The sequence below is a fragment of the Mauremys reevesii genome, linkage group 7 (assembly GCF_016161935.1).
Source record: "Mauremys reevesii isolate NIE-2019 linkage group 7, ASM1616193v1, whole genome shotgun sequence".
Taxonomy (NCBI): Eukaryota; Metazoa; Chordata; order Testudines; family Geoemydidae; genus Mauremys; species Mauremys reevesii.
In genome coordinates, this window is record NC_052629.1 from 93,637,256 (window position 1) to 93,652,736 (window position 15,481).

At 58.6% G+C, this 15,481-nt stretch overlaps 1 protein-coding gene across 5 annotated transcripts in view; it reads left to right on the forward strand.

Moving 5' to 3' along the window:
• The window catches only part of SPTBN2 (spectrin beta, non-erythrocytic 2), a 56,061-nt gene that overhangs the window by 28,892 nt on the left and 11,688 nt on the right, over nucleotides 1–15,481 (forward strand). For all 5 annotated transcript variants that reach the window (XM_039546022.1, XM_039546018.1, XM_039546019.1 and 2 more), the window contains 18 exons: nucleotides 1,170–1,343; nucleotides 1,795–1,886; nucleotides 2,067–2,147; nucleotides 2,342–2,457; nucleotides 3,048–3,160; nucleotides 4,504–4,691; nucleotides 6,175–6,292; nucleotides 6,676–6,834; nucleotides 7,088–7,390; nucleotides 7,935–8,088; nucleotides 9,478–10,348; nucleotides 10,951–11,088; nucleotides 11,577–12,333; nucleotides 12,752–12,954; nucleotides 13,390–13,480; nucleotides 13,572–13,718; nucleotides 14,430–14,693; nucleotides 15,120–15,344. In XM_039546022.1, the coding sequence (XP_039401956.1) occupies nucleotides 1,170–1,343; nucleotides 1,795–1,886; nucleotides 2,067–2,147; nucleotides 2,342–2,457; nucleotides 3,048–3,160; nucleotides 4,504–4,691; nucleotides 6,175–6,292; nucleotides 6,676–6,834; nucleotides 7,088–7,390; nucleotides 7,935–8,088; nucleotides 9,478–10,348; nucleotides 10,951–11,088; nucleotides 11,577–12,333; nucleotides 12,752–12,954; nucleotides 13,390–13,480; nucleotides 13,572–13,718; nucleotides 14,430–14,693; nucleotides 15,120–15,344 (4,194 nt within the window). The remainder of the gene's footprint in view (nucleotides 1–1,169; nucleotides 1,344–1,794; nucleotides 1,887–2,066; nucleotides 2,148–2,341; nucleotides 2,458–3,047; nucleotides 3,161–4,503; nucleotides 4,692–6,174; nucleotides 6,293–6,675; nucleotides 6,835–7,087; nucleotides 7,391–7,934; nucleotides 8,089–9,477; nucleotides 10,349–10,950; nucleotides 11,089–11,576; nucleotides 12,334–12,751; nucleotides 12,955–13,389; nucleotides 13,481–13,571; nucleotides 13,719–14,429; nucleotides 14,694–15,119; nucleotides 15,345–15,481) is intronic.

Sequence of the window (15,481 nt, forward strand, 5' to 3'; positions counted from 1 at the left end):
GAGCCACCTGGCTGTGTCTGTCTGAGCTGCCCCTGCCCGCCACGCTGTCTTCAAAGGGCCAATCACTCCCTGCGGCTCTGCCCTCACTGCCACAGGTGCTGCAGTCCCAGTCTGCTCTGCTTTGGAGCCCTGGCTTCCTGGCACCAGGGAGATGGCTCCTGCAGCACCCAGCCCCAGGGGAGGGTGAGGGCAGCCAGAATCATGGGGAGGGTAGGCATGGAAATTCCATGCTGAAGGGTGGACTCCAGTATGTCCTAGGGTGTAGGGCACTGGGCTGGGAGCCAGGACTCCTGGTTTCTTTTGACAGCTCTGGGAGGGGAGTGTAGTGTAGTGTCTAGAACAGTGGGCTGGGAGCCAGGATTCCTAGTTCTGGGAAGGGCAGTGTCTAGGGACTCCAACCAAGATCACCACCCCATTGTGCTGGGCGCTGCCCAGACACAGAGTGAGACATGATCTGGGCCCTGAAGAACTCAATCTGAATAGAGGTGGGAAGAAAAACAGAGGCACCGAGAGGGGAAGGGACTTGCCCAACATCAGAGGCAGAGCGGGAAATAGAACCCAGGAATCCTGGCTCCCAGTGCGGCGTGTTAAGTGGTGGTCAGTGCCCCATGCTGTGCTCAGTTATCCCAGTGTCAGGCTCCTGCACCGACCCCTGCGGCAACTTCAGCTTCTCCCCTGTGTTGGGGACCAAGAGCAGACTGTTCCCAGGACTGGGGTGAGCTGCCTCGTCAGTCTCAGAGCTGTAAGGGCCTTGGGCCAAAACTCCAGCATGCTCCGGCCAGTGTGGGTGACCCGTTAAACCGGCTTCCCAGCTAGAGCTAGCTGGTGCATCCAGCCCAGCACCTGGATCGTTGCCTGCTGCAAGCAGCGTGGGTGCTGAACCGACAGTGAGGAGTGCAGGTCAGGGAAGGGGGTCCTGGTAGAGGGGGAGTCAGGCAGTGTGGGGCAAGCAAGCCGGTAGGGGATTGAGGTGGGATCCTGGGAGCAGGGAAGCAGGCAGCATGGGGAGTGCAGGCTGGAGGGTGGTTGGGGCGGGATCCCAGTAGTGGAGGAGGATGGTATGTAGAGCGCAGTCGGGGGGTGGAAGGGAAGAGATACTGAGGAGGGGTGCTGGCAGCAGGGGAGGTGGGCGGCATGGGGATCCCCTTCCTTATGCTCTCACCTTCCAGCCCAAGCCCACCAAAGGGCGAATGCGGATCCACTGCCTGGAGAATGTAGACAAGGCCCTGCAGTTCCTCAAGGAGCAGAAGGTGCATCTGGAGAACATGGGCTCCCATGACATCGTCGATGGCAACCACCGCCTCACACTGGGCCTTATCTGGACCATCATCCTCCGCTTCCAGGTACCTGGAGGAGCTCAATCTCCGCCCTGGCTGGCACCCCACCCCTCTGTGGGGCCCCCTGCCACCCCTTTCCCCATTCTGGACCTGAATCTTTCTATCCCTCTGCAGTCTCAGAGTCCCCCACCCTCTCCCCCTCATGGAAAGCCAACCCTGGTGAGAATTGGTGACAATGGAACAATTGTCCCTGCTGGTGTGGTGGAGTGGTCATACCCCTAATGGATGCAGGCCACTGCCATATGGCTGCCTGTGTTATGCCAGTACTCGAGTGGCTGCTTGGGGGACACTTGGATCCCTGGTTCAAATTTCCCAGGGGGAAGAGCCCCACCCTACCCCCTCCAATTGTGTGATGTTAGAAAGAATGAGCCAGGGAGCATGGAACCTTCTCTCCATGGCCTGGGAGGTCTGGTGCTGGTGGGACTAACCTGGAGCTGCCTATGTATCTACCCTCCAGATCCAGGATATCAGTGTGGAGACTGAGGATAACAAGGAGAAGAAATCAGCCAAGGATGCCTTGCTGCTCTGGTGCCAGATGAAGACGGCAGGGTAAGGGGTAAAGAGTAGCTATCCAATTAGATCTTTCCTCTCTAGAGGGCGTTAGTTCTGATGCAGCCCCATGGTGAGGGGACTGACTGGCTTGGGGGGGGTCAAGAATGGGACATGGGGCCTTTCCTCTGTAGGGGGCTCCAGCTCCAACCCCCTCACCACTGTGTCTGTATGTTACAGGTACCAGAACGTCAACGTTCACAATTTCACCACCAGCTGGAGGGATGGCCTGGCCTTCAATGCGATCGTCCACAAGCACAGGTTAGTATGAGCCACGTCTGGGTGCACAGGGGATACCAGGATCTCAGGGACCCATGGCATGCTGCCACTGTCCTCTAGCATTGGCCTAGGGTGCGGCATTAGGATGGGGTTGATGGGGGTCAGCGAGACATGGGGGAGTGTGGGTGGAGCCCCCAGGCTGGCAATCACAGTATGCCCTTTGGCGCCCCCTGCAGGCCGGACCTTATAGATATTGACACGCTGAAGAAATGCAATGCCCACTACAACCTGCAGAACGCGTTTAACGTAGCGGAGAAGGAGCTGGGGCTGACCAAGCTTTTGGACCCTGAAGGTGGGTGTCAAGCTGTGCAGGCCTAGAGGAGTGAGGGCTGGGGTGAGCCAGGGTCTCAGTCCAACTGATCCATTCTTGGTATGGGGGGAAATGCCCTTTTCATATGCGTTCATCCAGGTTGGAGATCAGGGCTTGTGGCCTGAACCCCATCCCTAAATATGTGGAGGAAGGAGTTTGTGATTGGGTAATGCTGCTGTGGAAACACTGTTAGAAGAGGAACAGGCAGGCATGGCAGCCACCCACTGAATAGGAAATCCAGGCTCCTCTCCCATCCTGCCCCCGTGCTGCTGAAAGCAGAGGGGTCTTTTCCCATGGTATAGTGCATTTTGGGAAAATCCAGACCACTCTCCCATCCTGCACTCATATACACGAAGAGGGAGGTTTATGGCTGGATGTAGGGGCTCCATGACATCACTGGGTTAACCCCACCCACTGAACAGAAATTACCCATGATTCCCATTTACCCCCACACCAGGGCATATAGGTGTTAGTTGCCAGGAAGTGCCTGGTGCTGATGTGCCCTCCCTCCCAGTGAGGAGGCAACGGGAGATGGGGCTTTCTCCCTGACACGCATGGCTCTCGCCCCCCAGATGTCAACGTGGACCAGCCGGATGAGAAGTCTATCATCACATACGTGGCCACCTACTACCACTACTTCTCCAAAATGAAAGCATTGGCTGTGGAGGGAAAGCGCATTGGAAAGGTACCAAGGGCAGAAACAGGGTGCAGCGAGTGCTGTCACTGCATGGGGTGTGCTAGGTGGGTGGATTGGGTTGGATGGATTAGAATCAGCGGTTCTCAAACTTTTGTACTCAAACTATTTTTATATTTAATTGTATTATAAATGCTGAAGGTGAAACAGGGTTTGGGGTGGAGGCTGGCAACTTGTGACCCCCGCATAATAACCTTGCGACCCCTGAGGGGTCATGACCCCCAGTTTGAGAACCCTTGGATTAGATGAATGGATTGGGAGGATGAGTTGATGGGATAAATGGATGGATGGAGTGGGAGGAAGCGTTGATGGGGTGGATGGATGGAGTGGAAGAAAGGGTTGATGGGGTGGATGGATGGATGGATGGATGGAGTGGGAGAAAGGGTTGATGGGAAGGATGGATGGAGGGAGTGGGTGAAAGGGTTGATGGGGTGGATGGATGGAGTGGGAGAAAGGGTTGAAGGGGAGAATGGATGGAGTGGGAGAAAGGGTTGATGGGGTGGATGGATGGATGGATGGATAGATGGAGTGGGAGAAAGGGTTGACGGGGTGGATGGATGGAGTGGAAGAAAGGGTTGATGGGGTGGATGGATGGAGTAGGAGAAAGGGTTGAAGAGAAGGATAGATGGATGGAGTAGGAGAAAGGGTTGAAGGGAAGGATGGATGGATGGAGTGGGAGAAAGGGTTGATGGGATGGATGGATGGAGTGGAAGAAAGGGTTGATGGGGTGGATGGATGGAGTAGGAGAAAGGGTTGAAGGGAAGGATGGATGGATGGAGTGACAGAAAGTGTTGATGGGGTGGATGGATGGATGGAGTGGGAGAAAGGGTTAATGGGGTGGATGGATGGAGTGGGAGAAAGGGTTTATGGGGTGGAGGGAGTGGGAGAAAGGGTTGATGGAGTGGATGGATGGATGGAGTTGTAGAAAGGGTTGATGTGATGGATGTATGGAGTGGGAGAAAGGGTTTATGGGGTGGAGGGAGTGGGAGAAAGGTTTGATGGGGTGGATGGATGGATGGATGGATTGGGAGAAAGGATTGATGGGATATATGTATGGAGTGGGAGAAAGGGTTGTTAGGGTGGATGGATGGAGTGGGAGAAAGGGTTGATGGGGTGGATGCATGGATTGGGAGACAGGGTTGTGTTACTGGATGTTAAATTCCGAGTCCCTGGTGAGCATTGGCTCTTATGGAGCCCAATTATGGGCTACTGGGGCCTCTTGCGTTCTTGAGGCTCCCATCCATCTTGGAGGGGACTGTCAGCCAGGAGGCTTGACCCATGCTGGCCTGGTGGTGAGTGACTCCTGCCCTCCTTTCCCCTCCTCTCCCGGCCAGGTGCTGGACTACGCCATTGAGGCTGACAAACTGATCGAGAAGTACGAGACACTGGCTTCTGACCTGCTGCAGTGGATCGAGCAGACCATCCTGACACTCAATGACCGCAAGCTGGCCAACTCCCTGAGCGGGGTGCAGAACCAGCTGCAGGCTTTCAACACCTACCGCACTGTTGAGAAGCCCCCCAAGTGAGTTCCTTACCCACCTCTGAGTTGGCCCTGGGCCACCACTTGGCAGCCCTGGCGCAGCTAACGGCACAGGGAACCCCCAGGACTGCATTAAGCACCTGGCCTGGGTGCACTCTGAGAGATCTGTGCCACTCTGCTATCCTGCCCCACCTCTGGCATGAGCAGAGGATTGTGGGTGTTTTTCCCAGGGCACAGTGCACTCTGGGATGCCTTGCTACAGACAGACTGGCTAAGCTGGTTACTCAGCTGCCACCTACACAGCATGGGAAGAGTGCTCACATCATGTCCAGCTACCCACACCGGCGGCACCGCCCTCACAGGTGCTCACCATGCTTTGTGTGACCAGGGAGCCTACCCCATTCCAGCTTGTGGGAGAGGGGCCTTGAATGGGCTGATCACTTCTCAATCTTGGTGTGTTCCAGTGCCCTGGCACTGCCCACTGGCTGGCTCACGGGGGTGGGGAATGGCACCTGGGGCCTTGCCCCTCTAGGAGTGTTGGCTCCACTCCAACCCCAGGGTGGAGGGACTGACTCAGGTTCCCTCCCATTCTGCATGGGGACTAAAGCCTGTCTGGGGAGTTAGAGCAGAAGAATGGGGCTGGGGGTGGTAGCAATGTGTGGGGTTCTCCATCAGAGTATGTAAAAGGTTGAAACAAGGAGGAGGGAGGTAACCTCTGAGGATAGGACAAGAAGCAGTGGGCTTAAATTGCAGCAAGGGCGTCTTAGGTTGGACATTAGGAAAAAACTCTTCCTGTTGGGGTAGTTAAGCACTGAAACAAATTGCCTAGGGAGGTTGTGGAATCTCCATCATTGGAGGCCTTTAAGAGCAGGTTAGACAAACACCTGTCACGGATGGTCTAGTTCAGTGGTCCCCAACGCGGTGCCCACGGGTGCCATGGCGCCCACTGGGGCATCTATGTGTGCCCGCGTACTGCCCAGCGGACGAGCATCCGCCGAAATGCCACCGAGAAGCAGGGTTATCCAGAGGTGTCGCCGCCGAAATGCTGCTGATTTTCGGCGGTGACGCCTCTGTATGACACTGCTTGTCGGCCGCATTTTGGCGGCGACGCCTATTGACGTTGCCGCTTCTCGGCAGGATTTTGGCGGATGCTCATCTGCCGGCCATGGTCCTTGGTGGTTCGTCATCCGGTGCCCGCCAGACGAAAAAGGTTTGGGACCACTGGTCTAGTAATTACTTAGTCCTGCTTGGAGTGCAGGGGACTGGACTAGATGACCTAGTGAGGTCCCTGATTGGAGAGGCTCTGGCATGACATGAGCACCCCCTGGTGGCAGATTGAAGAGAGCCACAGGGAGGGAAGTGATGTGGATGTGTGCTCTGGGTTCAGGTCCTGCTGCTCCTGCCCCCTGGGCTCTGACGGCTCCTGCTCCCCTGACCAGCCTGCCTGGCCCAGCTCCCAGGCTCTGAGATACTCCCCCTCCCCCTGGCGCTCTGTCTGATTCTTTACCATATCCCCACCCCTCAGGTTCACAGAGAAGGGGAACCTGGAGGTGCTGCTCTTCACCATCCAGAGCAAGATGCGCGCCAACAACCAGAAGGTGTATATACCACGCGAGGGCAAGCTAATCTCCGACATCAACAAGGTGAGGCAGCAGGGGGCAGGGTAGGGGCTCAGTAGGGGGTGCTTTCCCCTGACAGTCAGTGCTGGTCCCCCTCCTCCAACTCAGTGCTGGAGGGCTTTGCTTCGGGAGGTGTCATCTTTTGGATGTGATAGGAAACATCTCAGCACCAGGCGAGGATCCCTGTACAAACAGCCCCCGCGTTCCATCACAGAGGCAGTTGCATCTGAGTGCTGGGCGAGGGATCCCTGTATAAACTACTGTCCCCGCTCCCCCCACCTCAGAGGTGGCTGCATCTCAGTGTCAGGAGAGGGATCCCTGGGAGATAGTCATTGGTGCTGTCATTAATTATTGGCCTGTGTTAGATGTCAGCTCCCTGCTGTAATTAACCCCCTTCCCCCCTGCAGGCCTGGGAGCGGCTGGAGAAGGCGGAGCATGAGCGGGAGCTGGCACTGCGCAACGAGCTGATCCGCCAGGAAAAGCTGGAGCAGCTGGCAGCTCGATTTGACCGCAAGGCAGCCATGCGGGAGACGTGGCTGAGCGAGAACCAGCGCCTGGTGTCCCAGGTGAGTCCCAACCCCCAAGCCATGTGATTAGAACCCAAGACTCCTGACACCCAGCCCCCACCCAACACACCACACCCCACTACCCTCCAGAGCTGGGGATAGAACCAGGAGTCCTGGCTCCCAGTCCAGTACTCTCTCCAGTAGACCACATTACGTCTCCAGGCGGCTGGCTCCGTGGCCTGTGGGTGGGAGGAGCTGTGCAGTGACCCCTCGGCCAGCCCTGCCCCAGCATGATGCCTGCCCTCCCCCTCAGGATAACTTTGGCGTGGACATCTCGGCGGTGGAGGCAGCGGTGCGGAAGCATGAAGCCATTGAGACAGACATCGTGGCCTACAGTGAGCGTGTGCAGGCTGTGAATGCTGTGGCCACCGAGCTGGAGGCGGAGCGCTACCACGACATCAAGCGCGTGCTGGCCCGCAAGAACAATGTGGTGCGGCTGTGGGACTACCTGCGGGAGCTGGTGGCCTCACGCCGTGAGCGCCTGCTCCTCAACCTGGACCTGCAGAAGATGTTCCAGGACCTGGCTTACCTCATGGACTGGATGGAGGAGATGAAGGTATGGGGGGGCAGCCTGCCCAGCCTGGGCCGCCACCATCTGCCACCACCAGGGGGCCCAGCTGTCTGGGGTAGGTGTCCCAGGTGTTGCTCTCTGCCAACCCCACCCCCAGGAGCTCCAGCAGGGGGAGGCAGAGTGGCCGGCTGACCTTCCTCTTGGAAAGGATAAGGGGGTAAAGCTGGGAGAGCTGCCACCTCAGACACCCCAGAGGGGCTGGGGTGCATGGGGTCAGTGGGGCAGATGGCTTTGAATGCCTGCAATGGAGGGGAGGCAGCAGGGGATAGGGGTGCTGTGGAGCAGAGGGGAGTTCAGATGCCCTGGGTGCTGTATCCTGTGCTGCAGGGGGCAGGGAGCTGGGACTGTGTCCACATACACCAGTGCAGCCTGCTGCTGTGTCTGTCCCCTTGCCTGGGGTGGAGTGTGGGGGTGCCTGGCTCCGTCTGTAGGTGTGCCCCTCCCCTGGCAGGGCCAAGGTATGGGCAGGGCTGGTGGGTGGGATTGGGGGGGCTCCCCATGCAGTCAGCAGCCGCCCATCCCTCCGCAGGGCCGCCTGCAGTCCCAGGACTTTGGGAAGCACCTGCACGGCGTGGAAGACCTGCTGCAGATCCATGCGCTGGTGGAGGCCGACATTGCTGTGCAGGCCGAGCGCATCAAGGCTGTTGGCACTGCTGCACAGAGGTTCGCCACCCCTGGAGAAGGTAACTGCTCCACTCACACCATAGCCGCCCCTCACCCTCCATGTTCAGCTTCGCTGCATCCCAGGCCCCTACCTCATCCCCGCCCTTCCATGTGCCAGTCCCTGCCATGCCCCAGCCCCCACATCCCAGCCCTCAAGAGAACAGCTGAGCCTAGCAGGGCTCTGGCAGAGGCTCCACAGCCAAGTTTGGGGTTGCCGCATCTGCAGGGGGCAATGCCATAGCTGAAGCCACCCTGCCAGCTTCTCACCCCTCTGCTTCTCTGTGGAGGTTCCCTGCCTGGTGTGAGCCCTGCTCTGTGCCTAGCCCTGACTTTATAGCCTGAGCAAAAGGGCCTTCCCTCGCTTTTTACTCCCTGTGGGCCCCCTATTTGTCTCCCCTGCCTCGTGGGCACTGGTGCCAGTGACCCTGGCTCCTTTTGCCCCCAGGACCCAAGGGTCAGGAGCCCCATGGCTCTTCCTGTGGGGTAGATGGCAGGGGAAAGGGAGGAGAAGCAGGGATCCCATGTTGTTGCCTGATGTATTGATTATGTGGCTGATTTCATTTCCCCCAGTTAGCACTCTGCAATCTGGTAGGTTTCTGTCCCAAGACCAGGCCCAGTATCTCCAGAATTATTATTGGATTGGGAGCCCCATGGCAGTAGCAGCAACGCTTGCACTCAGGGATGACCTTTGGTAATTGCAGGAGTTTTATTACCACAATAATCAGTCCAATAAATAAAATTATCCAAACAAGTAAAGTGAGATAATACAATGCTGTAAGTATGACCCACCCCAGTACCCGGGTGTACTCACCCTACCCTTGGGGAAAGCTCAGAAAGAGGAGACAGATCCTAGTGTGACTCTGGCATGCCAGTGGAGAACTCCAGTGGCTCTCTCCCTAAGACCAGGTGTTTTATAGGCCTTTGGTGCATATGTATAAATAACTCCGCCCTCTTTTACTATCTTGACTTCCTCACCCTCGTAATGTTGGGGTGTCCCATAAGTTACTATATTAACTAGTTCAAACTTAGTAGCATACATGTCAATTAAATTACTATAGTTACCTGTGGTTAGACATCTACCGATGTTTCCCTCCAAAAATACCCTAAACTGGTGCAAACTGCCTTCTTACAGGTACCTGTCAGCAGTTTTCAACACTTGTGATTATTACAAAACAAGTAAAACAAAATCTTATGCCATTGTGTAACTTAAGGTCCCCGTTGATTTACTTACTTATGCTAACCTATTAAGCAACTACTCTTATGCAGGCTGTTAGGCCTTGTAGCTATGGTAACAGCTGAAGTTATTCTTATAGGTCTATGCTGCTAAGTCTCTTGCATTTCTGCATTGCTATTCTTATCCTTTACCTTAAAATCAACCTGTGGGCTACAACACCCACATCCCCCCACAGGATACAAGCCGTGTGACCCCCAGCTGGTGCAGGAGAGGGTGGACATGCTAGAGCTGTGCTACCAGGAGCTGGTTGAGCTGGCAGGTAAGCGCCGGGCCAAGCTGGAGGAGTCACGGCGCCTGTGGAAGTTCTTCTGGGACATGGGCGAGGAGGAGGCCTGGATCCGGGAGCAGGAGCAGATCCTGTCGTCGGATGATTTCGGCAAGGACCTGACCAGTGTGCTGCGCCTCATCAGTAAGCACAATGCCTTCCGTGATGAGATGAGCGGCCGCTATGGACCCCTGCAGCACACCACGGCCCAGGGCCACAGCCTGGTGCGTGAGGGGCACTTTGGGGCACGCGAGGTGGCCGAGCGCATCCGGGAGATCGAGGAGCAGTGGCAACACCTGGAGGCGCTGGCAGGCGAGCGGGAGCGGCGCCTGCATGAGGCCTCCAGCCTCTACCAGTTCCAGGCCGATGCTGACGACATGGAGGCCTGGCTCATGGATGCCCTGCGGCTGGTGTCCAGCCCGGAGGTGGGCCATGATGAGTACTCTACCCAGAGCCTGGTCAAGAAGCACAAGGATGTGGAAGAGGAGATCCAGAACCACCGGCCCGCCATCGCTGCATTACATGAGCAGGCCCAGAGCCTGCCGCCCACCTTTGCCCATGCACCCGAGGTGGCCGGGCGCTTGCCCACTGTGGAGCAGCGCTACCAGGAGCTGGCCGCCCTGGCTGAGCGCCGCAAGCAGGATCTGCAGGACGCCCTCAACCTCTACAAGATGTTCAGCGAGGCTGATGCCTGTGGGCTGTGGATTGGTGAGAAGGAGCAATGGCTGCATGCCATGGAGATCCCTGAGAAGCTGGAGGACCTGGAGGTGGTGCAGCAGAGGTGAGTGGGGGCTGACCAGGCCCGCATGTACCACCTGGCCCAGCCTCGTCAGGCCCACACCCCGCTGTCCCTTGCAGCCAGCGAGTAACTGTGGCCCTAGCCCCCAACATCCCAGAATGCATTGCTCCTTCCTTTGTGCTGCTCTGTCTGTCCCCACTTAGGCACCATGAGAGAACAACCTGGATTTTCCCAGCATGCACTAGGGCACATATGCTCAGGCAGCCCCTTGTAGCCAGTCAGTAGCCATGTGTGCTCTTGGCAGCGGCCCAGCTTGCCCTACGGCCTCTCCCTGGAACCAGGGTGTTGGTGGGGACGGAGCCCCTAATGGGGTCAGTGGAACTGGCATAGCCGATCCCCCTTCCCTCCCCTTGGGCATGTGGTGGGGCGTCCCAGAATGCATTGATCCCCAGTGATGCTCTGGCTGCTATAACCATGCTGAGGCCCTATGGGAAAGCAGTCTAGATTTTCCCAGCAGGCACTAGGGAAGATGCATGATCAGCAGCAGCTGGTGCTGTGCTGCGGGGAGCATGAGGGGTTGGCTCTCTAGGGCAAGAGAGGGGTTGAGTGCATTGTCGTCTGAGCCTGTATCTCCGGGTCTGCAGGTTTGAGACACTGGAGCCTGAGATGAATAACCTGGCTTTGCGCATTGCGGCCATCAACCAGATTGCTGGGCAGCTGCTGAGCACTGACCACCGCAACAAGGAGAGCATCCAGGCCACACAGGAGCAGCTCAACACCAGGTCTGAGCGGGCGGGCGGGCAGGTGGCTCAGCGCTGGGGGAAGATGGGGAGGGCAGGCGGCTTGGCGCTGAGGGAAATGGGGAGGGCAGGTTGCTCCGTGCAGGGAAGACGGGGAGGGCAGGTGGCTCAGCACCACGGGGAGATGGGGAGGGCAGGCAGCTCGGTGCCAGGGGGAGATGGAGAGGGCAGGTGGCTCGCGCCGCGGGGAGATGGGGAGGGCAGGTGGCTCAGCCCCGTGGAGGTAGGGGTGGGTGGAGAGAGCACGCTGCTTGGTGCTGAGGGTGGGGGAAGGCAGCTCAGAATCGGAGGGTGTGTGGGGGGTTCTGACTGACCCATGGGGATGAGGAGGAATCTTGGGGGATCTGCATCCAGCAGCAGGCATTGGGGCTCTGGGGAGGGCTGCCTTTGGCAGGCCAATGTGGGCTCAGCAGCTCCAGGGTGGTCAGTGGGGACAGGCCCCGCACCTACCTCCCTGTCCACTTCCCCAGGTGGGAGCGGTTCCGCACTCTGGCCGACCAGAAGAAGGCCGCGCTGACCTCGGCCCTGAACATCCAGAACTACTACCTGGAGTGCAATGAGACCAAGTCCTGGATGAGGGAGAAGACCAAGGTGATCGAGTCAACGCAGGAGTTGGGCAACGACCTGGCGGGTGTCATGGCACTGCAGAGGAAGTTGGCGGGCATGGAGCGGGACTTGGAGGCCATCCAGGGCAAGGTGTTGGACCTGCAGAGGGAGGCAGCCACGCTGGCAGGCGAGCACCCAGACCAGGCTACGCCTATCCTAGACCAGCTTGCAGACATCAAGGCCGTGTGGGCCGAGCTGCGTGAGACCATGCGGCGGCGCGAGGAGTCGCTGGGGGAGGCCAGCAAGTTGCAGGGCTTCCTGCGCGACCTGGATGACTTCCAGGCTTGGCTGTCACGGACGCAGACGGCTGTGGCCTCTGAGGATGTGCCGGCCACCCTAGCCGAGGCCGAGCAGCTGCTGAGCCAGCACGAGAGCATCCGTAATGAGATTGAGCACTACAAGGACGACTACCAGAGCATGCGGGCCATGGGCCAGGAGGTGACCCAGGGCCAGACCGATGCCCAGTACATGTTCCTGCAGCAACGCCTGCAGGCCCTGGACACTGGCTGGAAGGAGCTGGGCCAGATGTGGGAGAACAGGCACCACCTGCTGTCCCAGGCCTATAGCTTCCAGCTCTTCCTGCGGGACACCAAGCAGGTGGAGGGTGTGCTCAGCAACCAGGTGAGGCTGGGGCGACCGGAATGCCTGGGGGGAGGCTGGTTCCTGTGCTGGAGCTAGGACAGGCCCATGCAGCCCAGTATGCCACCCCCGTCTCTGGCCCGGATCAGACCCATGGGCCCATCCAGTCCAGTATTCCGCCCCGACATCTGATCAGTCTCCTGGACCTATCCAGCTTGGTATTCCCCTCCATCCCCCCATTCCAGTTGCCCCAGACCCCCACCCAAATTCCCATCACTGTATTAGTCCCCCAGGACCCCCAATCGCCCCATCCCCACTCACCCCTAGCAGTCTCAGTACCTCTCCATCCCACTGGCCCCTAGTTTCCTCCCTTGGGATCTCCATTTCACACAGGGCAGGGGCCTGGGACATGGGCCAAGCCGTGCCCAGTGCCATGCCTGTGTGCGGCTCGCCCTTGCAGGAGTATGTGCTGTCCCACACTGAGATGCCCAGCACCCTGCAAGGGGCAGAGGCTTCCATTAAGAAGCATGAAGATTTCATGACCACCATGGAAGCCAACGGGGAGAAGATCAAGGGGCTGGTGGATGCCGGGCGGAAGCTGATTGTCGGGGACAGCGTCCATGCAGACAAAGTCCAGGAGAAGGTTGACTCCATCGATGGCAGGTGAGAACTCAGCCCTCCAGGGGCTTCTGGGAACCCTGTTGTGTCATTGTTGTCTGGGTTCTATCCCTGCCCTAGGAAGGGATGTGGGGGTCTAGTGGGTTAGAGCAGGGAGTCTGGGTTCCATCCCCAGCTCTGTGATTTAGGACAGCTCTCCTTCCCTCGGAGTTAGAAAGGGAGGACGATACTGAGATTAACGACTGTAATGAGCTAGGAGCTCCTCCCTTGGCCAGAGCCAGGCAAACCTGCCCCAGGAGGTGAGAGCAGCCTGTGGGACAGATCTCAGCTTGCCCTGTTCAGAGAGTACAAGTTGCTAGTGCCGGATGTAGCGGGGAGTCTTCACGAGCCAAGGCAGTGCTGGGGCTATGACATACAGAGGGCAGGCCCCATCTCACCCTGCAGGTGAGTGTCCCATGAGCCTCTGCTTTCCCTCCCCAGGCACAAGCGGAATCGGGATGCCGCTAACGAGCTGCTGCGGCGGCTGCGGGATAACCGGGAGTTGCAGCACTTTCTGCAGGACTGCCAGGAGGTGAGTGGGGCGGGGGTCTGGGGGATGTGGGGGAGGGGCAAGGGGGCCAGGGGTCTGGGGATCCTCACTCTGTCCTCTGCCTCCCCATCAGCTCACCCTGTGGATCAATGAGAAGATGCTGACAGCCCAGGACATGTCATATGACGAGGCCCGCAACCTGCACACCAAGTGGCAGAAGCACCAGGCCTTCACGGCCGAGCTGGCTTCCAACAAAGACTGGCTGGACAAGATCGAGAAGGTGGGGGAGGCTGGGGTATGGCAAACTGTGGACCCCTCCCATGGCTGCACCCAAACACTGTGGCCCTGTCCCCTTGCCATGGACTCACCACTGGGGCCCTGCACCAGCATCAGAGATTTGCCCCTTCACAGTGGACTTGCCACAGCATCATGAACCCAACTGCATGGCCACTCCCCAGTGCTATGGACCTGCTCCGTGGCTCTGCCCCCTCTCCATGGACTCATTACCACAGCCTCGCCCTAAGGCCATGGCCCTGCCTCCACAGTCCCACCCCTTGCCATGGATCCTCTCACCCATGGACCCCCCCTTCTGGTCCCAGAGATGCTGAGGTGTCAGCAGGGCCCCCAGGACTTGTCCCACCAGTTGGGTTGTCTGGGCATCACTGAGCGGGGGAGCTGGGCCCACTGGACTCTGCTCCTCCTGCCTCACACTGAGACCCCTGCTGGGATAGGGCTGGCCAGGCCCCTGGAGCAGTGGGGCTGGGTGTTAATACCCCACTGAGAGGAATGGGGCAGGTCCCCCCTCTCAAAGCCATTGTCTCAGGATCCCTGCAGACTCCATGTGACTGTGATCACATGACTCCAGGATGCGGGGCACAGGGCTGTAGCAACTTGGCCTTCATCTGGGCTTGGCCATGCCTGCTGGGGCCCAAAGATCCTGCAGCACACACAGGGCCCCATCCCCCTAACTAGTGCTCTGGGTCCCTGACAGGAGGGGCAGCAGCTAATGGCGGAGAAGCCGGAGCTGGAGCCAGTGGTGAAGGAGAAGCTGGGCAGCCTCCACCGGCTATGGGATGAGCTGGAGTCCACCACCAAGACCAAGGCCCAGTGCCTCTTCGACGCCAACCGGGCTGAGCTCTTCACCCAGAGCTGCTCCGCCCTGGAAGCCTGGCTGGCTGGGCTGCAGGCCCAGCTCCAGTCAGATGACTATGGCAAGGACCTGACCAGCGTCAACATCCTGCTGAAGAAGCAACAGGTCTGGGATGGCGGGTGCAACAGAGGGGAGGGCAGCCTAGATTCTTGGGGTGAGGGATGATGGGCTCCAAGATGACCCAAAATTCCAGGTTCCAAAGGGCCATGAGATATGGCAGATCCTGGCCCTCTGACCCTCTCAATCCCAGAACCCGTTCTCCTATTTCCAAGGCCTTGGGTATCCCCCGGCAGAGGGAGCCTGCTCCATCAGCCACCGCACTGGAGAACCCTAGGCTGGTCTCATCCCTGACACCATCCCCTCCATGCACCATGGCTCAGAGGTGGGACTGATTGCCTGCAGGATCCCCAAGCACCATGGGGAAGCAGAGGGGGACCCATGGCTGCATCAGTGGGGAGAAGGTCTGTTCCCCTTGGGGTGGGGCTCTCTACTGGAGTCCCCCATGCTGTAACACTGTCCTCTGCCCCTCAGATGCTGGAGAACCAGATGGACGTGCGGGAGAAGGAGGTGGAGGCCATCCAGTCGCAGGCGCTGGCCCTGAGCCAGGAGGACACCAATACGGCCGAGGTGGAAGGCAAGTTCCGGGCAGTGGAGGAGAAGTTCTTGAACCTGCGGGGCCCGCTGGAAGAGCGCTGCCACAAGCTGCTGGCCTCCAAGGAGGAGCACCAGTTCAACCGCGACCTGGAGGACGAGATTGTGAGTCCCAGGCAGTGCAGGCGGTGCTGCCATGGGGGAGAGGATGGGAAATGGGGCCCGGAGAGAGTAGACGGGAATGAGATCCAGCCCCAGAGGCTGCTGCCTTTTACTCCATGGGCCTCAGCCTAGAATTACAG